Below are 20,257 nucleotides of genomic sequence, written 5' to 3' on the forward strand. Positions count from 1 at the left end.
GAAAAATAATTAGCCCTGGGGCCCTCCACTTTGCCTTCATTTCTCTGCATTTTGCAGTTCAACAAGCTCTGTAACTAATTTGCAATTTCTTTCCTAATTTATTTTATACAATCAGCAAAAGCAAATTAAGACCTATCAGAATGAAGCACAACAGATTATAAACAGTGCCATCTTTTAAAAATATACCAGAATGAATACCTCCATTTCCTCAGAGCCAGTCTTGTTTTCTACCGGTGTTTGCTGCTGGTTTTCTTCTGGTTTCTGTTCCTCTTGGTCAACTTGCATCTTCTACATAAGGCAGAAATGTATGGTCAGGTATGGAGACAACAGAAGGCTTTACATTGTTCATACATTACAGAAAACCAAAAGTCAGAAGGGAAGGAGCCACAGAAGCTACCACAGCAACTTTACCAAAGTATTCAGCGAGTTCTGAAGTGCAACTACCAAACAATCTTGAGAATGATTTTAGTTCTCATGTGACCACTTTTATGTTTACACTAATCTTTAAGCCCGTTACATTAACGGGTGCTAGAATAGATGTGTCTATCTGTGTTTCTTTATCTCTCTCTCCTTGGCCGCTGTCTGTGTCCTTCTGTCTTCCCCCACCCTCCGGAGCAAAGCTGTCTGCCCCCAGCACACCTCCCCCCCCCAAAGCAGCCCCCTTTCCCTCTCCCTATCTCTCCATGGCCCCTTCTGTCTCCCCCCAGGACACCCCTCCCCCCTAAGCAGTCCCCATTCCCTTTCCCCCTGGCCCCCGGTATTGATCCGCTTCTTACCTTCCCTCCAAGCCGGTGTCTTCTGGCCTGTTCCTCTTCAAAGCAGCCTGCGATCGTGGTGGCCGGCTTTAGCGAACCTCGCAGGCTGCTCTCCAACTCGGTAGCACGTTCCCTCTGACACGATCCCATGTGTCAGAGGGAACATGCTACCGAGGTTGGAGAGCGGCCTGCGAGGTTCGCTAAAGCTGGCCACCATTGCAGGCTGCTCTTTAGAGGAGGATCAGCATCAGCGGCGAGTGAGGGCGGGAGGTGTGTTCCCTGCCGAGAACGCAGGCAGGGAGAGAGCTTGCCTGGCTTCCATGGTGAGTGAGGGCGGGAGGAGGGGAGTGGCCAGAATGTTCCCTGCCACTGGGTTGGAACATGGCCACAGATCACACTCCACGGCGGCAGGGAACACGAAACCCTAAGTGCGCATGCGCGCTTAGGGTTTTATTATATAGGATGAGATTCTTTCAATTTAGGAGATATGTATTTAATTTTTACCTTTCTATTCCGCACTATCCAAAATTCTAAGCAGATTACAACAGATACACACACCATCTATTTATTTATTTGGATTTATTAATCACTTTTATGAAGAAATTAACCCATTTACCTCCTCTTCTTTTGCTGGCTGATCTGTATCCATGGGCTCTTCATTCTCCTCTGATTTGTGAACCTCAACGAGGGATGCACTAGAAACGCTGAAGATACCATGTACATTGATACGCACTTTGACTTTAACTTTGGAGCTGGACCCATCTACCTGTGGTACCACCTTCTGAATCATAAACTGACCTGAAAACACAAGATAAAGCAAACCAGCTATATTAATGAGAAATTTCATTTTTAGAAGGTTATTTTACTAGAGGTGCAGTATGTGAAGCACAAACTGGCCTAACAAAAAACAGCAAAGGTCATCTGGGTTGCACTTTTGTCCATTTAGGAACGAATGAAACTGATAACTGAGGCAGGACATTCTCCCATTCTGCTGGATACAAAGAGCAACGTATTGTCTCTCAAATTGTGCCATGGCACAGTGGTGTGCCACAAAAGATTCCAGAATTTTACTTTATTTTTAAAAATTCCCTTCATTAGTATACACTAGAATAGACGACATGTATGTTGCATACTCAAGAGTCTGTGTCTGTGTGCATAAGGATACAACCGCCCAGACAAGCATTATTCTTTTATGTGATTGGTCCTTGAAAACTAACGGCAAGTAAAGCACAGTTACTTACCATTAACAGGTGTTATTTAGGGATAGCAGGCAGATATTCTCACATATGGGTGACGTCATCCACGGAGCCCTGGTATGGACAACTGCAAAAGTGCACCAGCACTTTAAGAACTTTAGAAAGTTTGTGACTAACCACACCGTGCATGTGCTTTCCAACTTGACAGAGGCACGTGGCTCCTCAGTTTAGTAAGCCAGCTAAGAAACCAACTAGGGGAGGTGGGTGGATTGTGAGAATATCTGCTTGCTGTCCCTGGATAACACCTGTTACGGTAAGCAACTGTGCTTTATCCCAGGATATGCAGGCAGCATATATTCAAATGTAAGTGACCTCCAAGCTAACTAAAATGGTAAGGTTGGCCTTTAGGAAAACAAATTTTGCAGTACTGCTTGGCCAGGCAGTAATGAGAAGTGAAAGTATGAACCGAGGATCAAGTAGCAGCTTTACAAATCTCATCAATAGGTGTAAAGCGGAGAAAAGCAAATTTTGTTAGCTATTACAAGACTCCCCAGTTGTAGCCCAGCCTTGGAAACAGGATGACCCAACTTGTTTTGATCAAATGAGACAAAAAGTTGAGACGACGTTCTATGCAGCTTTGTCCTGTCGAGATAGTAGGCCAATGACAGTTTACAGTCCAAAGTTTGAAGAGCCATTTCTCTTGAATAAGAGTGAGGCTTAGGAAAAAATACTGGAAGAACAATTGATTGATTGAGATGAAATTCAGTGACGAACCTTGGATAAGTGCAAAGCACAACTTTGTCATAGTGGAACACTGTAAATGGTGGGTCCGCCACTAGTGCTTGAAGTTTACTAACTCTTCTGGCAGAAGTGAGTGAAATGAGAACGAAGTTTCCAGATGAGCCGTAGACATTGGTTCAAACAGAGGCTTCATCAACTAAGCAAGAACCACATTAAGATCCCAAACTACTGGAGGTGGTTTGAGAGGTGGTTTAACATTGAAAAGTCCTTTCATGAATCTAGAGACAAGAGGATGAGCAGGAAGAGGTTTTCCATCCATTGGTTGATGAAAGGCACTGAGATGAACTCTAATGGATGTGGATTTGAGGCCAGAGTCAGATAAATGGAGGAGATAATCCAAAACTGAGGAAACAGATGGATTTCAGATACTGGTGATGAAGACACCAAGCAGAAAAATGGGTCAATTTTTGCTGATAATACTGCTGAGTGGCTGGTTTTCTGGAAGTTTCCAATATGAGTCTGACAGGCTAAGAAGATCAGCTGAGCTCAGCCTGAGATGTACCAAGCTGTCAGGTGTAAAGACTGAAGGTTGGGATGTAGAATAGAATCGTGACTCTACGTGAAAAGAGATGGAAAAATTGACATGAGGTATTGGCTCCTTGACACTGAGATGAAGTAGAAGGGAGAACCAAGGCTGCTGGGGCCACCGAGGAGCTATAAATATCACGGTAGCCGACTCCTGCTTGACTTTGACAAGTGTCTTGAGATTGAGAGGAATGGGTGGAAATGAATAGAGAAACTTGTGTGTCCAATCCAGAAGAAAAAACATCTGCTTCCAAGCGATGAGGAGAGTACAGCCTGGAACAGAACTGGGGCAGCTTGTTGTGGGGGGATGCAAACAAATCCACTTGAGGGAGTTCCCCATTGCGAGAAAATGGTATAGAGAGTAGAGGTCTGCACGGGAACAGGGATTGCGGGAGTTCTGCAGGAACCCCGCAGGGGGGATCCCCCGCAGGCTCACAGGACTCCCACAGGGATGGAACCAGGGTTCATGAGGCCTGGAAAGAGAATTAGTAGAAGATAGATAAAAGCAGAAACTGGGACCAAGATGATGGAAAAACAAAGTGTCCCACCAGCTACAGCAAGGGAGATGTTCATTTTGAGGGGGGCTAAGCTCAAAGTGGGAAGCCCAGTTCCCTCTCCATTTGTGTTTATTGCAAAATGAAGTACTTGCTGAGTTTGTTTTGGGGTTTTCAGTTCAGTTTTGGCACATTTTTCTTATGCAACTATTGTCCTGAAAAGTGCCTCTCTCAATTCTGCTTTAAATGATTTTGATGCTGTATTGTTTGATTCTTTACTCATTGCTGCATTAAAAATCATTTGTGGATATCAGAAGGACTTCTCACAAGTTACCTATGCCAGATTGTGGAACAAGATTTGTTTGCTCTACAGATGAGGACAGAAAACTTTTATGGGGGGGATGGGCAAGGTCATAGGAGATTCCTCACGGGGTCAAGCGGGGATGGAGGAGATTCTGGCAGGGACAGGCGAGAGTTCTGTCCATGCACAACTCTAATGGAGAGCTGCTGAGTTGAGTGTCCATGATCGGATGACATCTGGAGAAGTTTGGCAGCCAAAGCAATGAAGTCATTTCAAGCTGGACTTTAGTCTTGACTGTTTTGTTTTTTATTTTTTACTTTCTTTTTAGTTTATGATATTTTTAAATCTCATTCATTGTTTTGCCACTGGTTTTTGTTTTTATTTTATTTTTATTTAAATTTCCCCAGAATTCTATAGTTTCAACGGTTCTCCCTTCTGCTTCTATTTCCTATCTCCCCTCTTTCCAACCTTTAAAAGTCCTTTAGATCATTGCAGTCTTATTAGAATGTTTATTTTCTTATTTTTCTCATCTATCTCTATTTTTATTTCTTCATTACTCTACTAATTGTCATTTTTCCAGGTACTTTAGTTAGATTGTGAGCCTTCGGGACAGAAAGGGAATTTCTAAGTACCTATTTTACTTATAATTTTAATGCACCCTATTGTCTATTTTCTGTAAACCGCTTAGAATCCTAACGGAATTTAGCGGTATATAAGAAATAAATTACATTACATTACATTAATGAGGTTGAAGAGTTCTGCTAAGTTTGTCTAAGAAATTCTTTTCCCCCTGAATATAGACTGCTTTGAGAAAGATATTGTGAGCAATCATCCAAAGCCACTCCGTTCCTCCTTGCTTGTTTATATAGTACATGGCGACTTGATTGTCCATTCGGACTAGAAGGACATGATCGAATACTAGATGCTGAAAAGCTCTGAGCATATAGTAAAATCGCTCTGAGTTCCAAAAGATTTATGTGAAAGCGTTGTTCTCCGGGGGACCAGTGACCTTGAGTGCGAAGGCTATACAGATGAGTTCCCCATGCATAGGTTGACAAATCTGTGGTCAGAACTTTTTGATGAGGTGTGATGTGAAACTACAGACTTCTGCAAAGATTAGAAGAGTTCATCCACCACTGAAGCGATCGCTGAAGAGACAAGGTGATGTGTTGTGAGAGTAGGTCAAGAGCTTGAGACTACTGTGAAGCCAGAGACCATTGAGGTGTCTGAAGGTGCAGCCTCACAAAAAGAATCACGTGCACTGTGGAAGCCATGTGACCCAGCAGAATCATCATGCGCCTGGCTGAAATTGACTGAAGCTGGGCAATCTGATGACAAAAGTTGAATTAAAGCATCCTGACGTTTTTGAAGAAGAAACGCCCTGAGTTGAGTTGTGTCGAGCACAGCTCTGATAAACTGGAGCTTCTGAGATGGTTGAAGTTCTGATTTGGGGAAGCCGATCTCAAACCCCAAATTTTGAAGAAATAATATAATCTGATTTGTCACTAAAAGCACAACTTGAAATGAAGGATCATCGATGAACCAGTCGTCTAGGTAGGGGAAGACTTGAAGGCCCTGAGACCTCAAGGCCACTGCCACCACCACCAAGGCACTTGGTGAAGACTCTGGGAGAGGATGCCAGGTAAAACTTTGTATTGAAAGTGGTAATGTGCCACTTGAAATCTGAGGTACTTCCTGTAAGCCAGATGAATGGAGATACGAGTGTAGGCATCCTTGAGATCTAGAGAGCATAGGCAATTGTTTTGAGCCAAGATATGATATGGAGTGGCTAGAGATTTTCCTTGACAAGAAATTTGTTGAGGGCTCCTCCTGTCTTCTTCGGAACTAGAAAATAGCGGGAGCAAAACCCCCGGTTCTGCTGATTTGCAGGAACCTTCTCGATGGCACCGAGAAGGGCATCAATTTCCTGAAGAGAGGACTGGTGAGGGTTCAAAGCAGACTCTCTTAGAGGATGATCTGGAGGAACAGTGATAAAATGAAGAGTAACCCTCTTGAATGATTGAAGAACCCAGAGGTCTGAGGTGATCAACTCTCAACGATAGAAATAAAGTTGGAGATGACTCCCGATTGGCTGATGTAATGGAATTGCAACTATGCTCTCGAGTATCCTGTCAAAAAGACTGGGTCAATTTGGCCAGAGCAGATGCTTGAGGTTTCTGAGGGCATTGCTGCTTCTGTTTCTTCTGTTGAGGCCTGAATGGAGCAGAAGATATGGCTGAGAAGCACCTTCGATATGAAGAGGCAGACTTGGATTTAGGCTTAGGAATTCCACTGTTTTTTGTGTGCTGAGAGCTTTTGAGTAGCATTTTCCATTGAGTCCCCAAAAGCCTCTGTGGTTGAATGAGAAGCATCAACATTAGAATCCATTTGAAGATCAGAGTCAATGACCAGTGATGGAGACCGATGCTGCCGCTTAGAATGGAACCGGCCCGATGAGGAATGCGATGCAGGATGTTTACGTTTCTCTGGACATTTGGAAGCAGCATATTTGAATTTACAAAAACACTTGCTGGACTGAGAATGTCGAGGAGAATGATGTTTTGACGAACTGGAGCAGTGTCTTGAGGCACGATGCTTTGATGCACGGCTGGATGATGACCGATGTCGAGAGCCATGACGGTGCATCGATGAAGCAGTTGTGGTAGCAGAATCTTGTTGGCATGACGCTCAGGCTGAGCCAGTACTGGAGGAGTAGACATCGGGGTAATGAGCTTAAATATATCACCAAACTCTGCACGAAAGAGCATTGAGCTTCTCTTTGGAAGTGAGCACTGGAACCTTTGGCTTCAACACTGGTACCAATGGTGCCTCGACTCGTTCCACAGAGGATGACTCGTGACACATCCCTCAATTTGGAAACGAGTCGCACAGGAGATCTTTGCTTGGTCAGCCTGATTGGACTCGATGCCATAATGACCTGCGACCACATCTGGGAAGTTGGTGGCTTTTTAGCTGACTTATCAGAAGGCACGATGACCTGCGACACCAGAGTTGATGTCGGTGCATCGGACGGCATTGGTATCTTCAACAATGAGGGATGCGTGCATCAGCTCCCTCCATGCTGACACAGAACAACTTCTCCTGAGGCAATAAAGTGTAAGTTGCCCAGTGTTAAAAAGAGCTGCAATGAGACAAACCTGGTTCCCCAAATCCTCAGTCCACTCCACTTATTCAGCCACTTCTCCACTGTTTGCAGACATACTGATAGCAAAGCATGCCTGCTTCTCCTGTGCTTGTCAAGAGTGAATTGCACGAGAATTATGGTGTCTTACCAATTACATCACCATTTCCTCCCTCAAAAAAAGCCACTAACGCAGCCCAGCACTTAAAACAAACAAAAACTCACTTTTGCCTACAACTGATGCAGGTGGTCCAATATAAATTTAATGAAGTTTAGTGAAGTTTATGTATTCCTTTTTTTTTTATATATATATAATTCTTTATTCATTTTAAAACTTTCATCAAGTGTACAAAAATTGCAACACAATAAAGCACAGTTACTTATCGTAACAGGTGTTATCTAGGGACAGCAGGCATATATTCTCACATGTGGGTAATGTCATCTACGGAGCCCCAGCGCGGACAGCTTTTCAAGCAAACTTGATTGAAGTTTCAAGTTTGCTACACTGCACCACGCATGTGCATGCCTTCTTGCTCACTAGAGGGCGCATCCCCACCTCATGGTCCTCAGTTCCATAACCAGCAAAGAAGCCATCCCCGGGGAGGAGGGCGGGTTGTGAGAATATATGCCTGCTGTCCCTGGATAACACCTGTTACGGTAAGTAACTGTGCTTTATCCCAGGACAAGCAGGCATGATATTCTCACATGTGGGTGACCTCCAAGCCAACCAAAAAAGGGCAGGTGGGAGGATGTCAATTTAGGAAAACAGGTTACGTAACACCGACTGGTCAATCCGGCCATCGCTTCTGGACAAAGTGTCCAGACAGTAGTGGGAGGTGAACGTATGAACCGAAGACCAAGTGGCAGCTTTACATATGTCCTCCACAGGAGTAGACCGGAGCAAAGCCACAGAAGCTGCCATCGCCCGGACCTTATGCCCCGTGACTCGACCATGGAGCGTGAGACCAACCTGAGCGTAGCAAAAAGAAATACAAGCAGCCAGCCAGTTGGACAAGGTGCGCTTGGAAACAAGATGTCCTAGCCGATTAGGATCAAAGGACAAAAATAATTGAGGAACCTTCCGATGAGAATTGGTACGTTGCAGATAAAAAGCCAACGCCCTCTTACAGTCCAGCGTGTGAAGCGCCGCCTCACCAGGATGAGAGTGGGGTTTCGGGAAGAACACCGGAAGGACAATAGACTGATTGAGGTGGAAATCAGACACAACTTTAGGTAGAAATTTTGGATGGGTGCGAAGAACCACCTTGTCATGATGGAACACAGTAAAAGGTGGATCCGCCACCAAAGCCTGCAGCTCGCTGATCCGACGAGCGGATGTGAGCGCAATCAAAAAGACCACCTTCCAAGTGAGAAACTTCAGGAGAGATTTGTCGATAGGCTCAAAAGGAGGCTTCATCAGTTGAGCTAAGACCACATTAAGATCCCAAACTACAGGAGGAGGTTTCAGAGGAGGATGGACATTCACGAGACCCCTCATGAAACGAGTTACCAGAGGATGAAGAGAGAGAGACCGACCCTCGAGATGCCGATGGAATGCCGCAATGGCACTGAGATGCACCCGAATGGAAGTCGTCTTCAGTCCAGACTTAGACAGATGCAACAAATATTCTAGCACCGAAGACACTGGAACTGAACTGGGGTCCAGATGATTCGAGAAACACCAGGATGAAAATCTGTTCCACTTCTGGGAATAACAAAGCCTAGTCGAGACCTTGCGCGAGGACTCCAAAATCTCCCTCACCGACTGAGAAATAGAAACCGAAGTCAAGGGGAAAGAAACCAAGCGGTCAGATGTAATGACTGAAGATTGGGATGCAACAGCGAACCCCGACTCTGAGACAGCAGAGAGGGAAAAACCGGCAGAAGCAGAGGGTCCCTGACACTGAGTTGAAGAAGCAGGGAGAACCAGTGCTGTCTGGGCCAACAAGGCGCAATGAGAATCATAGTGGCTCTGGTCAATTTGAGATGTACCAGCGTTCTCAAAATCAGAGGAAAAGGAGGGAACGCATAAAGGAACCGATCCCCCCAGTCGAGAAGGAAGGCATCGGCCTCGAGACGGTCCCGGGAGTACATCCGAGAACAATAGAGGGGCAGTTTGTGAGTCTCCGGAGAGGCAAACAGATCCACTTGAGGAGTCCCCCAGCGGTCGAAGACCTCGCGTAGAACCCGGGAGTTCAGCGACCACTCGTGCGGCTGGAGAAGACGACTGAGCTTGTCTGCCAGGCAGTTCCTCTCTCCCTGAATGTAAACCGCACGCAGGAATATGTTTTGGGAGACCGCCCATTCCCAAAGGCGCAGGGCCTCCCGGCACAGGGACCAAGAGCCCGTACCGCCCTGTTTGTTCACATAATACATTGCCACCTGGTTGTCCGTCCGCACGAGGACTACCTGATCGTGCAGCAAGTGGCAGAACGCTCGAGCCGCCAGAAAAATGGCCCGGAGCTCCAACACATTGATGTGACAAAGACGGTCCTCTGCCAACCATAGACCCTGAGTCCGCAGACCGTCGAGATGAGCCCCCCACGCGTACTCTGAGGAGTCCGTGGTCAGGACCTTGCGATGCGGAGGAACGAGAAAGAGCAAACCCCCGGAAAGTTTGGAAGAGTTGGTCCACCAACGGAGCGAGCATCTCAAAGAAGGAGTCACCGTTATTGGACGAGAGACTGGGTCGCGATCCTGACGCCACTGCGAGGCCAAGGTCCACTGAGGAAGCCTCAGATGCAAGCGGGCAAACGGAGTAACGTGGACCGTCGATGCCATGTGGCCCAGAAGCACCATCATGCGCTGAGCCGATACTACCCGCATCAGCGAGACCTGGCGACTCAATCGAAGCAGGGCCTCCAACCGAGGAGGGGGGAGGAACGAACGAAGGCGAACCGTGTCCAGCACGGCTCCAATAAACTGAAGGGATTGAGTCGGGCACAACTGAGACTTGGGAAAGTTGACTTCGAACCCCAGACGTTGAAGGAAGATGATAGTCTGTCGGGTCGCTGAGATAACCCCCTCCCTGGTCGACGCTTTGATCAGCCAATCGTCCAGGTAGGGAAAGACCTGCAACCCCCGAGATCTCAGGGCTGCAGCGACCACCACCATACACTTCGTGAAGACTCGAGGGGACGAAGCCAGTCCGAAGGGGAGGACCCGATATTGAAGGTGCAACTCCCCCACCTGAAACCGTAAGAATTTGCGGAAGGCGGGATGCACCGGAACATGAGTATATGCTTCCTTTAAGTCCAGGGAGCACATCCACTCCCCTTCCTCCAAAAGAGGATACAACACCGGAAGCGACAACATACGGAACTTCTCCCGGACTAGGAACTTGTTGAGCTTCCGGAGGTCCAAAATGGGACGTAAGTCCCCTGTCTTCTTTGGAACCAAAAAGTAACGGGAGTAAACCCCCTTTCCCCGTTGTTCTGGGGGTACAGGCTCCACCGCCCGAAGGCTCAACAAGGCCCTGGCCTCCATCAGGAGGCAGGGAAGTTGGCTCCGGTTGCACGGACAAGTTCCGGGTGGACGGTCTGGCGGAGTAGCTGAGAAATTTAGCGAGTAGCCCTCTGAGATGATCCGGAGCACCCATGCGTCGGATGTAATCTCGGTCCAAGCCGCATAAAAGGACCTGAGTCGACCCCCTATTGGGAGGGGGGTCCGGTGATATTGCGGAGGGGGCCCGCCCCCATCCGCACAGCCCGTCAAAAGGACGGGGCCGGCTTGGATGCTCCCTGCGCCGGAGGTTTCGGTTGTCCCCCTCTATCCTGTTGGGGTGGGCGCCGGGCCAGAGGTCTAGAAAAGGCCGGCGTAGACTTCTGCGGGTATCTTCTCGGGGGCGGCCGGAAAGATTTTTGCGGCGGGGCCCGAGGTTTAGCACGGACCAAGGAGGCCAAGGAGCGCTCCTGCTCCGACAAATGCTTGGTCGTCGCCTCTAAGGATTCATCAAATAATTCCGAACCCACGCATGGTAAATTGGCCAGGCGTTCCTGCAGGTTAGAATCCATATCGAGGGTACGGAGCCATGCCAGCCGGCGCATAGCCACCGCAAATGCCGACACCCTCGAAGCGAGCTCAAATGCGTCGTACACAGCGTGGAACAGGTACAGCCGCAATTGAGACAAGTTGGACATGAACGTGGCGAACCCCTCTCGATGGGAATCAGGCATGACCTGCTGATATTGAGGCAAGTCCTTCACCATGCTACGCAGATAGGATGAAAAAGTAAATGCGTAATTTAGGACCCTGGTCGCCATGAGGGAATTAGAATAGAGGCGACGACCAAACTTGTCCAGGGTCCGACCTTCCCTTCCGGGCGGGACCGCCACCTAGACTCTGGAGGGTTGCGTCTTTTTTAGCGCCGACTCCACGAGCAACGACTGGTGCGAGAGTTGAGGTTTATCGAACCCTTTAGATGGGATGGTCCGGTACTTGGACTCCATCTTAGACGGCACCGCAGTGACTGTAAGAGGGGAGTCCAAGTTCTTGAGGAAGGTTTGTTGTAGGACCTTATTCAGAGGAAGGCGAGGAGTTTCCCTCGGGGGAGTGGGAAGGTCTTGCTCCTCCAGGAACTCCTTAGTATATTGCGAACCCGCCATTAAGTCTAGACCCAAGGCTCGTGCCATATCCTGCACGAACCTGGAGAAGGAGGATGTTCTGGCGGGCGGTGAGGGGGTTCGTGACCTCCCCGCCGAACAGAAGGGGGAAGCCTCGCGGGAATACCGCGGTTCCCTGCTCGACCCCGATCCCCAGGAGGCCACATCCAGCGACCTTGAAGGGGTCGGGGAACGCCTACGCCCCGAAGAGCCCTTGGGGGAAGCTCCCGGGGTCTGAGGCACCGAGGTACGCCCCATCCGTCTCGGAGTCTCGCGAACCCCCCCTCGCGGGGGAACGCAACAGACGTGGGTTGTCGAGGCGGAGCTCCGAGACACGTAGCGCCTCGCCCCCGAGCGGCGAAGAGCGACCACGTCGAGGAGAACCCCGAGAACGTTTGGGCTTCCTCGGACGACGCCTCGCCCAAGGCCGGCCCGAGGGCGAGGAGCCCCGGGAGGACCTCGAAGAAGAGGACGACGATATCCTCCTCACCCGGCGCACCTTGTCCCGAGGCCTTACGCTCCTCTCAGGCTGGGCCCCCGAGGCCGAAGTCAAGGGCAAGGTCGGAGCCGTCCCGGCCCCCGAAGTCGAGGGTACCGAGACCAAGGCCTGGGCCGTCGAGACCGGTGCAGTCGAGGCCGAAGCCTGCTGCAACTACTCGATGGCTCCGGACAGCTCCGAGGTAATCAGTGCTCGGAGCAAGTCCTGGAAGGCCGGGATCCCCATCATGGCCGGTAGATCCGAGGCCGGGGGGTGCTCCCTGGAGGGCGACCTCGGTCTCGAGTATTCCCTCGGGGCACTAGGTTTGGCTACCCTGGGTTGGGCCGAGGACGACCCACCCGCTGTCGAGGAGCCCGAGGATGGCTTCTTCGTCGATCCTGGGGCTGAGGATGGAAGCGGGGACTTACCCGAGGTAGACTTAGCCGGGGCAGCAGGCTTCGATGAAGTCGAGGGACGCGGCGAGGTCGAGGATCCCGAGGTCAAGGCCGGGGCTGACGTCGAGGCCTTCCCCACCGCGGAGTCGACCGCGAAAAGCTCCGCCATCCTGGCACGGCGTCGGCGGAGCGCTCTGGCCTGGAAGGTCGAGCACCTCTCACAAGAGTCTGTCGGATGCTCGGGCCCCAAACAGAGCAAGCACCACCAGTGAGGATCGGTAATAGAAAGCAACCGATCACACTGGGTGCACTTCTTAAAACCCGTCAAGGGACAGGACATGAAAACCGAAATGGCCGAAAAGCAACAACGGCCCGCGGCCGCGGCTCACGGGGGCCCCCGGAGCCGACCGAAGTCGGTTGAAAAAGTTGTTTTTTTGTTGTTTTTTTAACAAAATTAATTAAAGCACAGCGACCGAGCGATATCACCCAGACGCGGTAACAGAAGGCAAAACTAACAGAGCTCACTTTCCACAGGGCTTCTGGCTCCGCGGAAAAAACTGAACTGAGGACCACGAGGTGGGGATGCGCCCTCTAGTGAGCAAGAAGGCATGCACATGCGTGGTGCAGTGTAGCAAACTTGAAACTTCAATCAAGTTTGCTTGAAAAGCTGTCCGCGCTGGGCCTCCGTAGTTGACGTCATCCACATATGAGAATATCATGCCTGCTTGTCCTTGGATAACATAGATTTAACCACTTGTACATCTTATCATTATAACTTATAGTTGTAAATATAACCCTCCCTCTCCCATCCTGAAATCCTTTTAGCAATTTTTATTTTACATGTAATAGAAACCCTCCCCCCACCCCACCCTTATCTTACATATTAAATATAGAAATATTAGGAAAATGGCATCAATCATGACAAAAGGACGTTAATGGTTCCCAATTTTAATGAAGTTTTTATAATTTCCATTTTGCACCGCTATTGATCTTTCCATTCTGTATATGTGGCAAACTGAATTCCACCAAAATTTAAAATTGAGCCTACTATGGTCTTTCCAGTTATTAGTAATATGTTGAATGGCTACTCCGGTCAAAATCAATAAAAGTTTGTTATTACACATTGATATCTGACTCTTTTTTCTCATAGACATACCAAAAAGTACAGTATCATAAGTTAATGCTACGTGATTTTCCAATAAACAATTTACTTGATCCCAGATTGAGTTCCAAAAGGCTAAGATATGGGGACAATAGAACAAAAGATGATCTAAAGTCCCTATATCCAGATTACAATGCCAGCATCTATTAGACAAAGAACTATTTAACTTTTGCAATCTAACTGGGGTCCAAAAAGCTCTATGTAACAAAAAAAAAACCAAGTTTGTTTCATAGACGCTGACATTGTACATCTCATTCTCCAAGACCAAATTTGTGGCCATTGAGATGCTGAAATATCATGCTTAATCTCAATGCTCCAAATATCCTTAAGAGTATTTTTAGGCTTTTTTTAAACCAATTCACTAATAGTTTTATACCAGTGTGCGGCCTGATGTCCCAGAAAGTCCGCCTGAAAACATAAAAATTCTATGCTTGGTACAGCTTTAATTAAGAAATACATAAACTTCAAAAAAAACGTTGTTGAAGTTTATGTATTCCTTAATTAAAGCTGTACCAATCATAACTAAATTTGCATATTTGAAACATACATTGTCCCAGAGGAAAATATACATAAACCAGAGAAAACCAAGATTTCATTACCTATTGCAGGGTCTGGATAGGGCAATTCCTTTGGAGAATTGTAATATGCCTCAAGACTAAATGGCTCTTTCCTGTAGAATGTGAGAACTTTCGAGAATGGTGCTGCATGGTTTTTTGGGAAGACCTCACAATCACTTTAAATTAAAAAAAAAAGTTAGTCTTAGCTATCAGGCTGCAGAAATTTAACAGCATTTCCCTCTCATTTCATATGTACCGTATTTTTCGCTCCATACGACACACCTGACCTTAAGATGCACCCTAGATTTAGAGGATGAAAACAAGGAAAAAAAACCACACACATTCTGAACCAAATTCTCCCTGCCAGGCTCTGCACCCAACCCCACACTCCCTGCCAGGCTCTGCACCCTGTCCCCCCCTCTGGTGGTCTAGTGGTAGGCCAGGACAGGGCACAGGGCAGGTATGGCCCCCCACCCCGAGGCAAGTAGGAAGGCAGGGCCCCCCCTTACCTTAATTCCTCTGGCGGTCCAGCGCTGTAGGGCAGGAGCTTTCAGCCTCCTGTCTCTTCCTTCTGGCTGACTTCCAAGCAGCAGCAGAGTCAGAGCAGCGCAGAAGACAGGCGCAAGCTTTTCGCTTCCTGCCTTGTCCCGAGCCACTCCATGAATGGCTGCCGGCAGTTCTCATGAGGCAGGAAGTGAAGTGCTTGCGCCTGCCTTCTGCACTGCTCTGACTGATGCTGCCACTTGGGAGTCAGCCAGAAGGAAGGGCAGGAGGCTGAAATTAAGGTTCGGGGGGGGGGGGGGGGGAAGGTATTCACTTCATAAGACATCCACTTTTGGGGGGAAGAAAAAGTGCATCTTATAGAGCGAAAAATACAGTAATGAATTTTTATAGAAACAGACCACTTATAAGGAGAAATTAGGTTCTTACCTGCTAAGTTTCTTTTAGTCCCTCCAGACCGGCACAGACGGATGGGTTTATGCTAATCTGTCAGTAGGTGGAGATTCAGAACACACTAAATTCGTACAGTACAAGTGGGCTGTGCAGTCCCTCAGATTCAGTCTGACTAATAGCCAAGCAGGAACTTAAAACTATAAGCTTGTTCAAATCCAGAAATATATGCAAATTGCATTGAATAAGAACAGTGCAAAACCAAGCACATATGTTGGAGAAGGTACAGAACAGATAACCGGTACTAGCCCCACAGTTCACCAGCTACAGATGAACCAGACATCAGTGCAACAACAACACTATTTATACTCCCCAGCAAAAAGAAAAGGCAAAAAAGCACCAAAATCATGAGATCGCATTCTCCAGTCCATGTAGGGGTCCCAAATTTTATGATAAGCCACCAGACCCTTACCCCGTAGTGCTGTTAATTTGGTCATAAGCTGAATATAATCCAGTTTGGCACATAGTACAGATCGCCCAGGTGGCACTGGATTCTTCCAACTCGCTGCCAGAACCAATCTAGCAGCAGTGAAGATGTAAGTCGCCAATTTCTGCATGGGGGAGTATGACCAGGCAAAGGGACATTCAATAAACAACCACCCATCAATAAAGGGCACTGAGAAATATATACCACTAATTTGCCCACCATTTGCCAAAAGGATCTTATAACCGGACATGGCCACATGTGGATAAAATCCCCCGTCTGCTCACTGTTTCTCCAACAGAGCGCGTTACCCCCCCTTAAACATGTAAGCCAAGTGAGCCGGGGTGTAATACCAGATAATACATCTTAAACCCATTTTCCACTATGCTATAGAAGACAGACAAATGAAATATTTTATACAGCTTTTACCAGGCCTTTCCTACACAAGAGACCCCCCCAAAACACCCTCTCCCAGGTCTCCTTATAAGGATCTTGGGGCGCTTCCTGCAATAAGGCTTGATAAAGCCTCAAAATACTACCCCTTACCGACACCAGATTGTATAGCCCATTCCACAAAGGTTTCACCCAAACTGAAATCCCAAATAGCTTTGTTGTGTAAAAACAAGCGTAATTGGGTATAATAAGCATCTCAAGCAGTTAACTCATATTCCTCCTCAAAAAAAAAAAACATAAATAAAAAAAAGATTGGACTTTCCCAGCCCTTGGCTTTCTTGTTGGTCACAATCGCTATGAGGTTGAACGTGGAACACCCCCACTGATCTACTATGCACTTGAATGCTCTTTGGAACAGGGACCATTCTCCAGTGTCTGATGAAGGTCTGCTTGAATGTTGTCCACTCCACTGACAGCACCACAAGGTGTTTCTCCGCCCACCAGAAGAGAAGCTGAGCCTCTACGCTCACAGATAAGCTCCTACAGCCTGGTTTGTAAGAAGAAAAGACTGGGGAACTGAGGCACTGGCACAGTGATGAGGTATGAGGGGGAAGGGTTAAGTCTCTGAATTTGAGGCTTCCTACAAAGTCCTGGTCTACCTGGTGGGTAGACGAAAATAACCCACTGGTCCCGGAAGAAAGTGGGATTATACAAGAATTCATAGTAAAGCTTACATTCCAGAGGGTTGGGTTTTTTAAATCTTGCCCATCTCTCCTTGAAAACAGAATGAATTTTGAAAGTTAAGAACAACCATAGTGGGTCAGATCAATGTCCATCTAGCTCAATATCCTGTTTCTACAGTGTCTAACCCAGGTTACAAGTACCTAGCAGAAACCCAAATAGTAGCAACATTCCATGCTACTGAACCCAGGGCAAGCAGCATCCCCAACCCCTGCTGAGCAGCAGAAGCTATAAACTTGGACAAATTGAAGTTTCTTGCATATTGACACCAAATCCCTGGGCTACTGAACATTTCAAATCACAGGCTTCACTGCTTAGTTTAAGCAATTCTGTCTACTCAATCTAACAAAGTAAACATACCTTAATCCTTCCTCTGCTGGTGAATTCCATTTCAGAGAAATTGGGTATGGCACCAAATCAGTGATTGAAAACTCTCTCACTTTAAAAGCGGGGGATAAAATTGCACACTGTAAGCGAAACACAAGGTAATGTTTACAATGAACTACAATATTAGAATTAACATTTAAAATTCACATTAGAATTGGATGAGGGGTTTGAATTAAATATCTGTTTTGGAAAAATGACCACTAAGAAATAATTCTTTACCATAAATCACCACACTCTTTAGGATTGCAACTTGGGATCTGTATTCTATAAATATTTGCTACTATTTAACAGGAATGTCTATGGTCAGCACTACTAAAGGTTTCAGTGACCAAATAATCCCCCAAGTCAATCTAATTCTGGAAGATGGAATATACATTTGCAGCGTCTCTAAAAATTTACACCAGCTTCAAGAATTAAAATCGTCTAGGCCAGGGGAGTCCAACCTTTTGACTTCCCTGGGCCGCATTGACTGAAAAAAATGTTTCTAGGGCTGCATAAACACGCAAATGCTGCAGCAAGACAGAGGAGGGAGCCAGCTAGCCGGTAAACACCCGGGGGCAGCAGAGGAAAACACTGCATCGCCCTTGAGCGTGGCCACACAAAATACTTCACGGGGCCGCAGGTTGGACACCTCTGGTCTAGGCTGACCTGTAAAACTTAGCCAGAAAAGTCAATGTGCTCAGCTATCAGCTTTTACGTTAGAACAATGTTTCTTGTTTTATGGTCTATTTAAAATTTTAAAAAGGCCTAGAAAGCTTCAGATTGCAATGTGGCATTTTCTATTAAAGAAAAAGGCCTAAAGAGGCACAATACGAAGCTTCAAAAACCTTAGCCTCTCATAATCCGTTGATCTAACATTACACTGCTACACCATTCAAAATGGCACAGAAATAAAAACTCAGTCAGTCATTCTCGCATCGCCACAAACTCACTCATTCATGGTCTACAAAGTAAAGTAAAAAAAGCTTTGTGAAGAACATTTCAATGCCATGGCATATGGTTGGATCAACAAAATACGAGAAGCTAAGGTTTGTGAACAATTGTGTTTACTCACATTGGAAAACAAGGATCCCTGACACAGGCAGACACTTTCCAAAACATGGCCATGTGCATCATCAACAAAATTAACAATGTGGTGCCAGTGACATCCCCCTGGGTATCTCCGCTTTTTGCTGTTTTTGTAATCAAAATGGCAATGGAATTCAGAAACTATTAGGACAGATATGAAAAAGCAGTTGCAAGGGAATGAAAAGATGAAGACAGCTGTGATTATAGGTAGCAGCAACTAAACCAACAAGTCATTACCAACATTTACTAAGCTACTACATATTAAAAAAGTGTTATGCCCACCCCCCATCCCCAATTTGTTTAAGCATAGACAGGACACTAATGTTGTATATCCTGTATGCATCAGGAAGATGAGCACTTTTCCAATATTTAAGCACACTAAGTTTCTCAGACTGCATACTGAATGAAATACAGTAGACTTCTAACCTGCAATGCACAGCCTCGAGCAACAGCTTCATCTGCATTCAATGTTGTACTAAGTTCTTTGGAAAAGAATTTCATAATTCTCTCTTTCACAGCAGGAATACGTGTGGCACCACCAATAATTTCAACTGCATAAATATCTTCCTTCTTTAACTCTACATAAAAAAACAGCAGACAGAATCATTTACACTAGATTCCAAATATTACAGAGCAGTTTTTCTAATATCAGACAATTAGGTTCTAGGGGGGAGGGGGGAAATTGGATGATTAATATTTTTATTTAATGATTGGATTTCTGTTGAAGAATTGTTGGGTGGGGGGAAAGGGTTATAATTTCTACTTTAATGGATTATATGTACAAGAATGTCAAGTGCTGTATATTTTATTAGTAATGTTTTGGAATATGAGGAACGACTTAAGAGACTGGGATTGTTCTCCCTTGAGAAAAGGAGACTGCGAGGGGATATGATCGAGACTTTCAAAAATACTAAAAGGAATTGACAAAATAGAGCAGGAAAAAAAATTATTTACAATGTCCAATGTGACACAGACAAGAGGACATGGTTTCATTCTCTTGAAAGGTATTGGTTGGGTGGGGTTTTTTTTTGTTGTTGTGGGGATTTTGATTGATTATAAATGCATATATGATTAATGTTGTTTGTGTAGATACTGAACTGCATTTTTGTTAACTTTGGAAAATCAATGAAGATTTAAACAAAAACTTTAAAGTGACAGTACATATTTGCACTGTCCGTACTGGGCTCTGAGGATGATGTCATCAATATTTGGGTGTATACTGCCTGCTTGTCCTGGAATAAGACTAATAGTGGCTTTTAAAAATTCACACAGATTTTAACCCCCATTTCTTCCTCTCAACAATAATAGCTGCCATCTTCCCCTCCATAAAGTGGTATGCCGGAACAGCTCATGAAATTTCAGTCTTAAGGGCTGAATTCTGAACCTAGATTCCCAGTGCTGCAGTGCTCAAGTCACATGGCCAACCCACAGATTAGTTTTAACTGAATGAACGCAGCCATCTCTTGCAATGCATGTCTCACTAAGCACTGCTTGAATCAAGTCAAAGATGTTTCTGATTTTAGTGCCAAATATGCTAAGACTGCATATTATTATTCCCTCAAACATAAAATCTTCCATAGGCACTTACTGGCTTGTTCCAAAACATTACGAAGAGGTGGTTCCACTCTGGCTAAGAGACCATCACACATCTCCTCAAAATGACCCCTTAAACAAATCAAATTACATAATTTAAAGCGAATGTAGACAGAACTTGAAAGATACAGAGCATACTGTGCTTTAGCATATGCACCCTCCCAACTGGCCTTATCACTTCCCAAGGCAGTGCTTCCCAATCTTTTTGTGCCTGTGTCGCCATAATTTGAGGCCAAATAAAATTGTGAGACCCCCTGGAGGTGGAGAATAACAACACACCTATGGAGAGCCCA

General features: G+C 46.3%; 1 protein-coding gene across 1 annotated transcript in view; it reads right to left on the reverse strand.

Moving 5' to 3' along the window:
• HSPA4 (heat shock protein family A (Hsp70) member 4) overlaps positions 1-20,257 on the reverse strand; it is a 47,293-nt gene that overhangs the window by 13,240 nt on the left and 13,796 nt on the right. The window contains exons 8-13 of the mRNA XM_033927083.1: positions 19,960-20,036; positions 18,798-18,949; positions 17,277-17,383; positions 14,450-14,583; positions 1,372-1,553; positions 199-288 (exon numbers count right to left, since the gene is read on the reverse strand). Of these exons, the coding sequence (XP_033782974.1) occupies positions 199-288; positions 1,372-1,553; positions 14,450-14,583; positions 17,277-17,383; positions 18,798-18,949; positions 19,960-20,036 (742 nt within the window). The remainder of the gene's footprint in view (positions 1-198; positions 289-1,371; positions 1,554-14,449; positions 14,584-17,276; positions 17,384-18,797; positions 18,950-19,959; positions 20,037-20,257) is intronic.

This window comes from Geotrypetes seraphini, chromosome 18 (assembly GCF_902459505.1).
Source record: "Geotrypetes seraphini chromosome 18, aGeoSer1.1, whole genome shotgun sequence".
Classification (NCBI taxonomy): domain Eukaryota; kingdom Metazoa; phylum Chordata; class Amphibia; order Gymnophiona; family Dermophiidae; genus Geotrypetes; species Geotrypetes seraphini.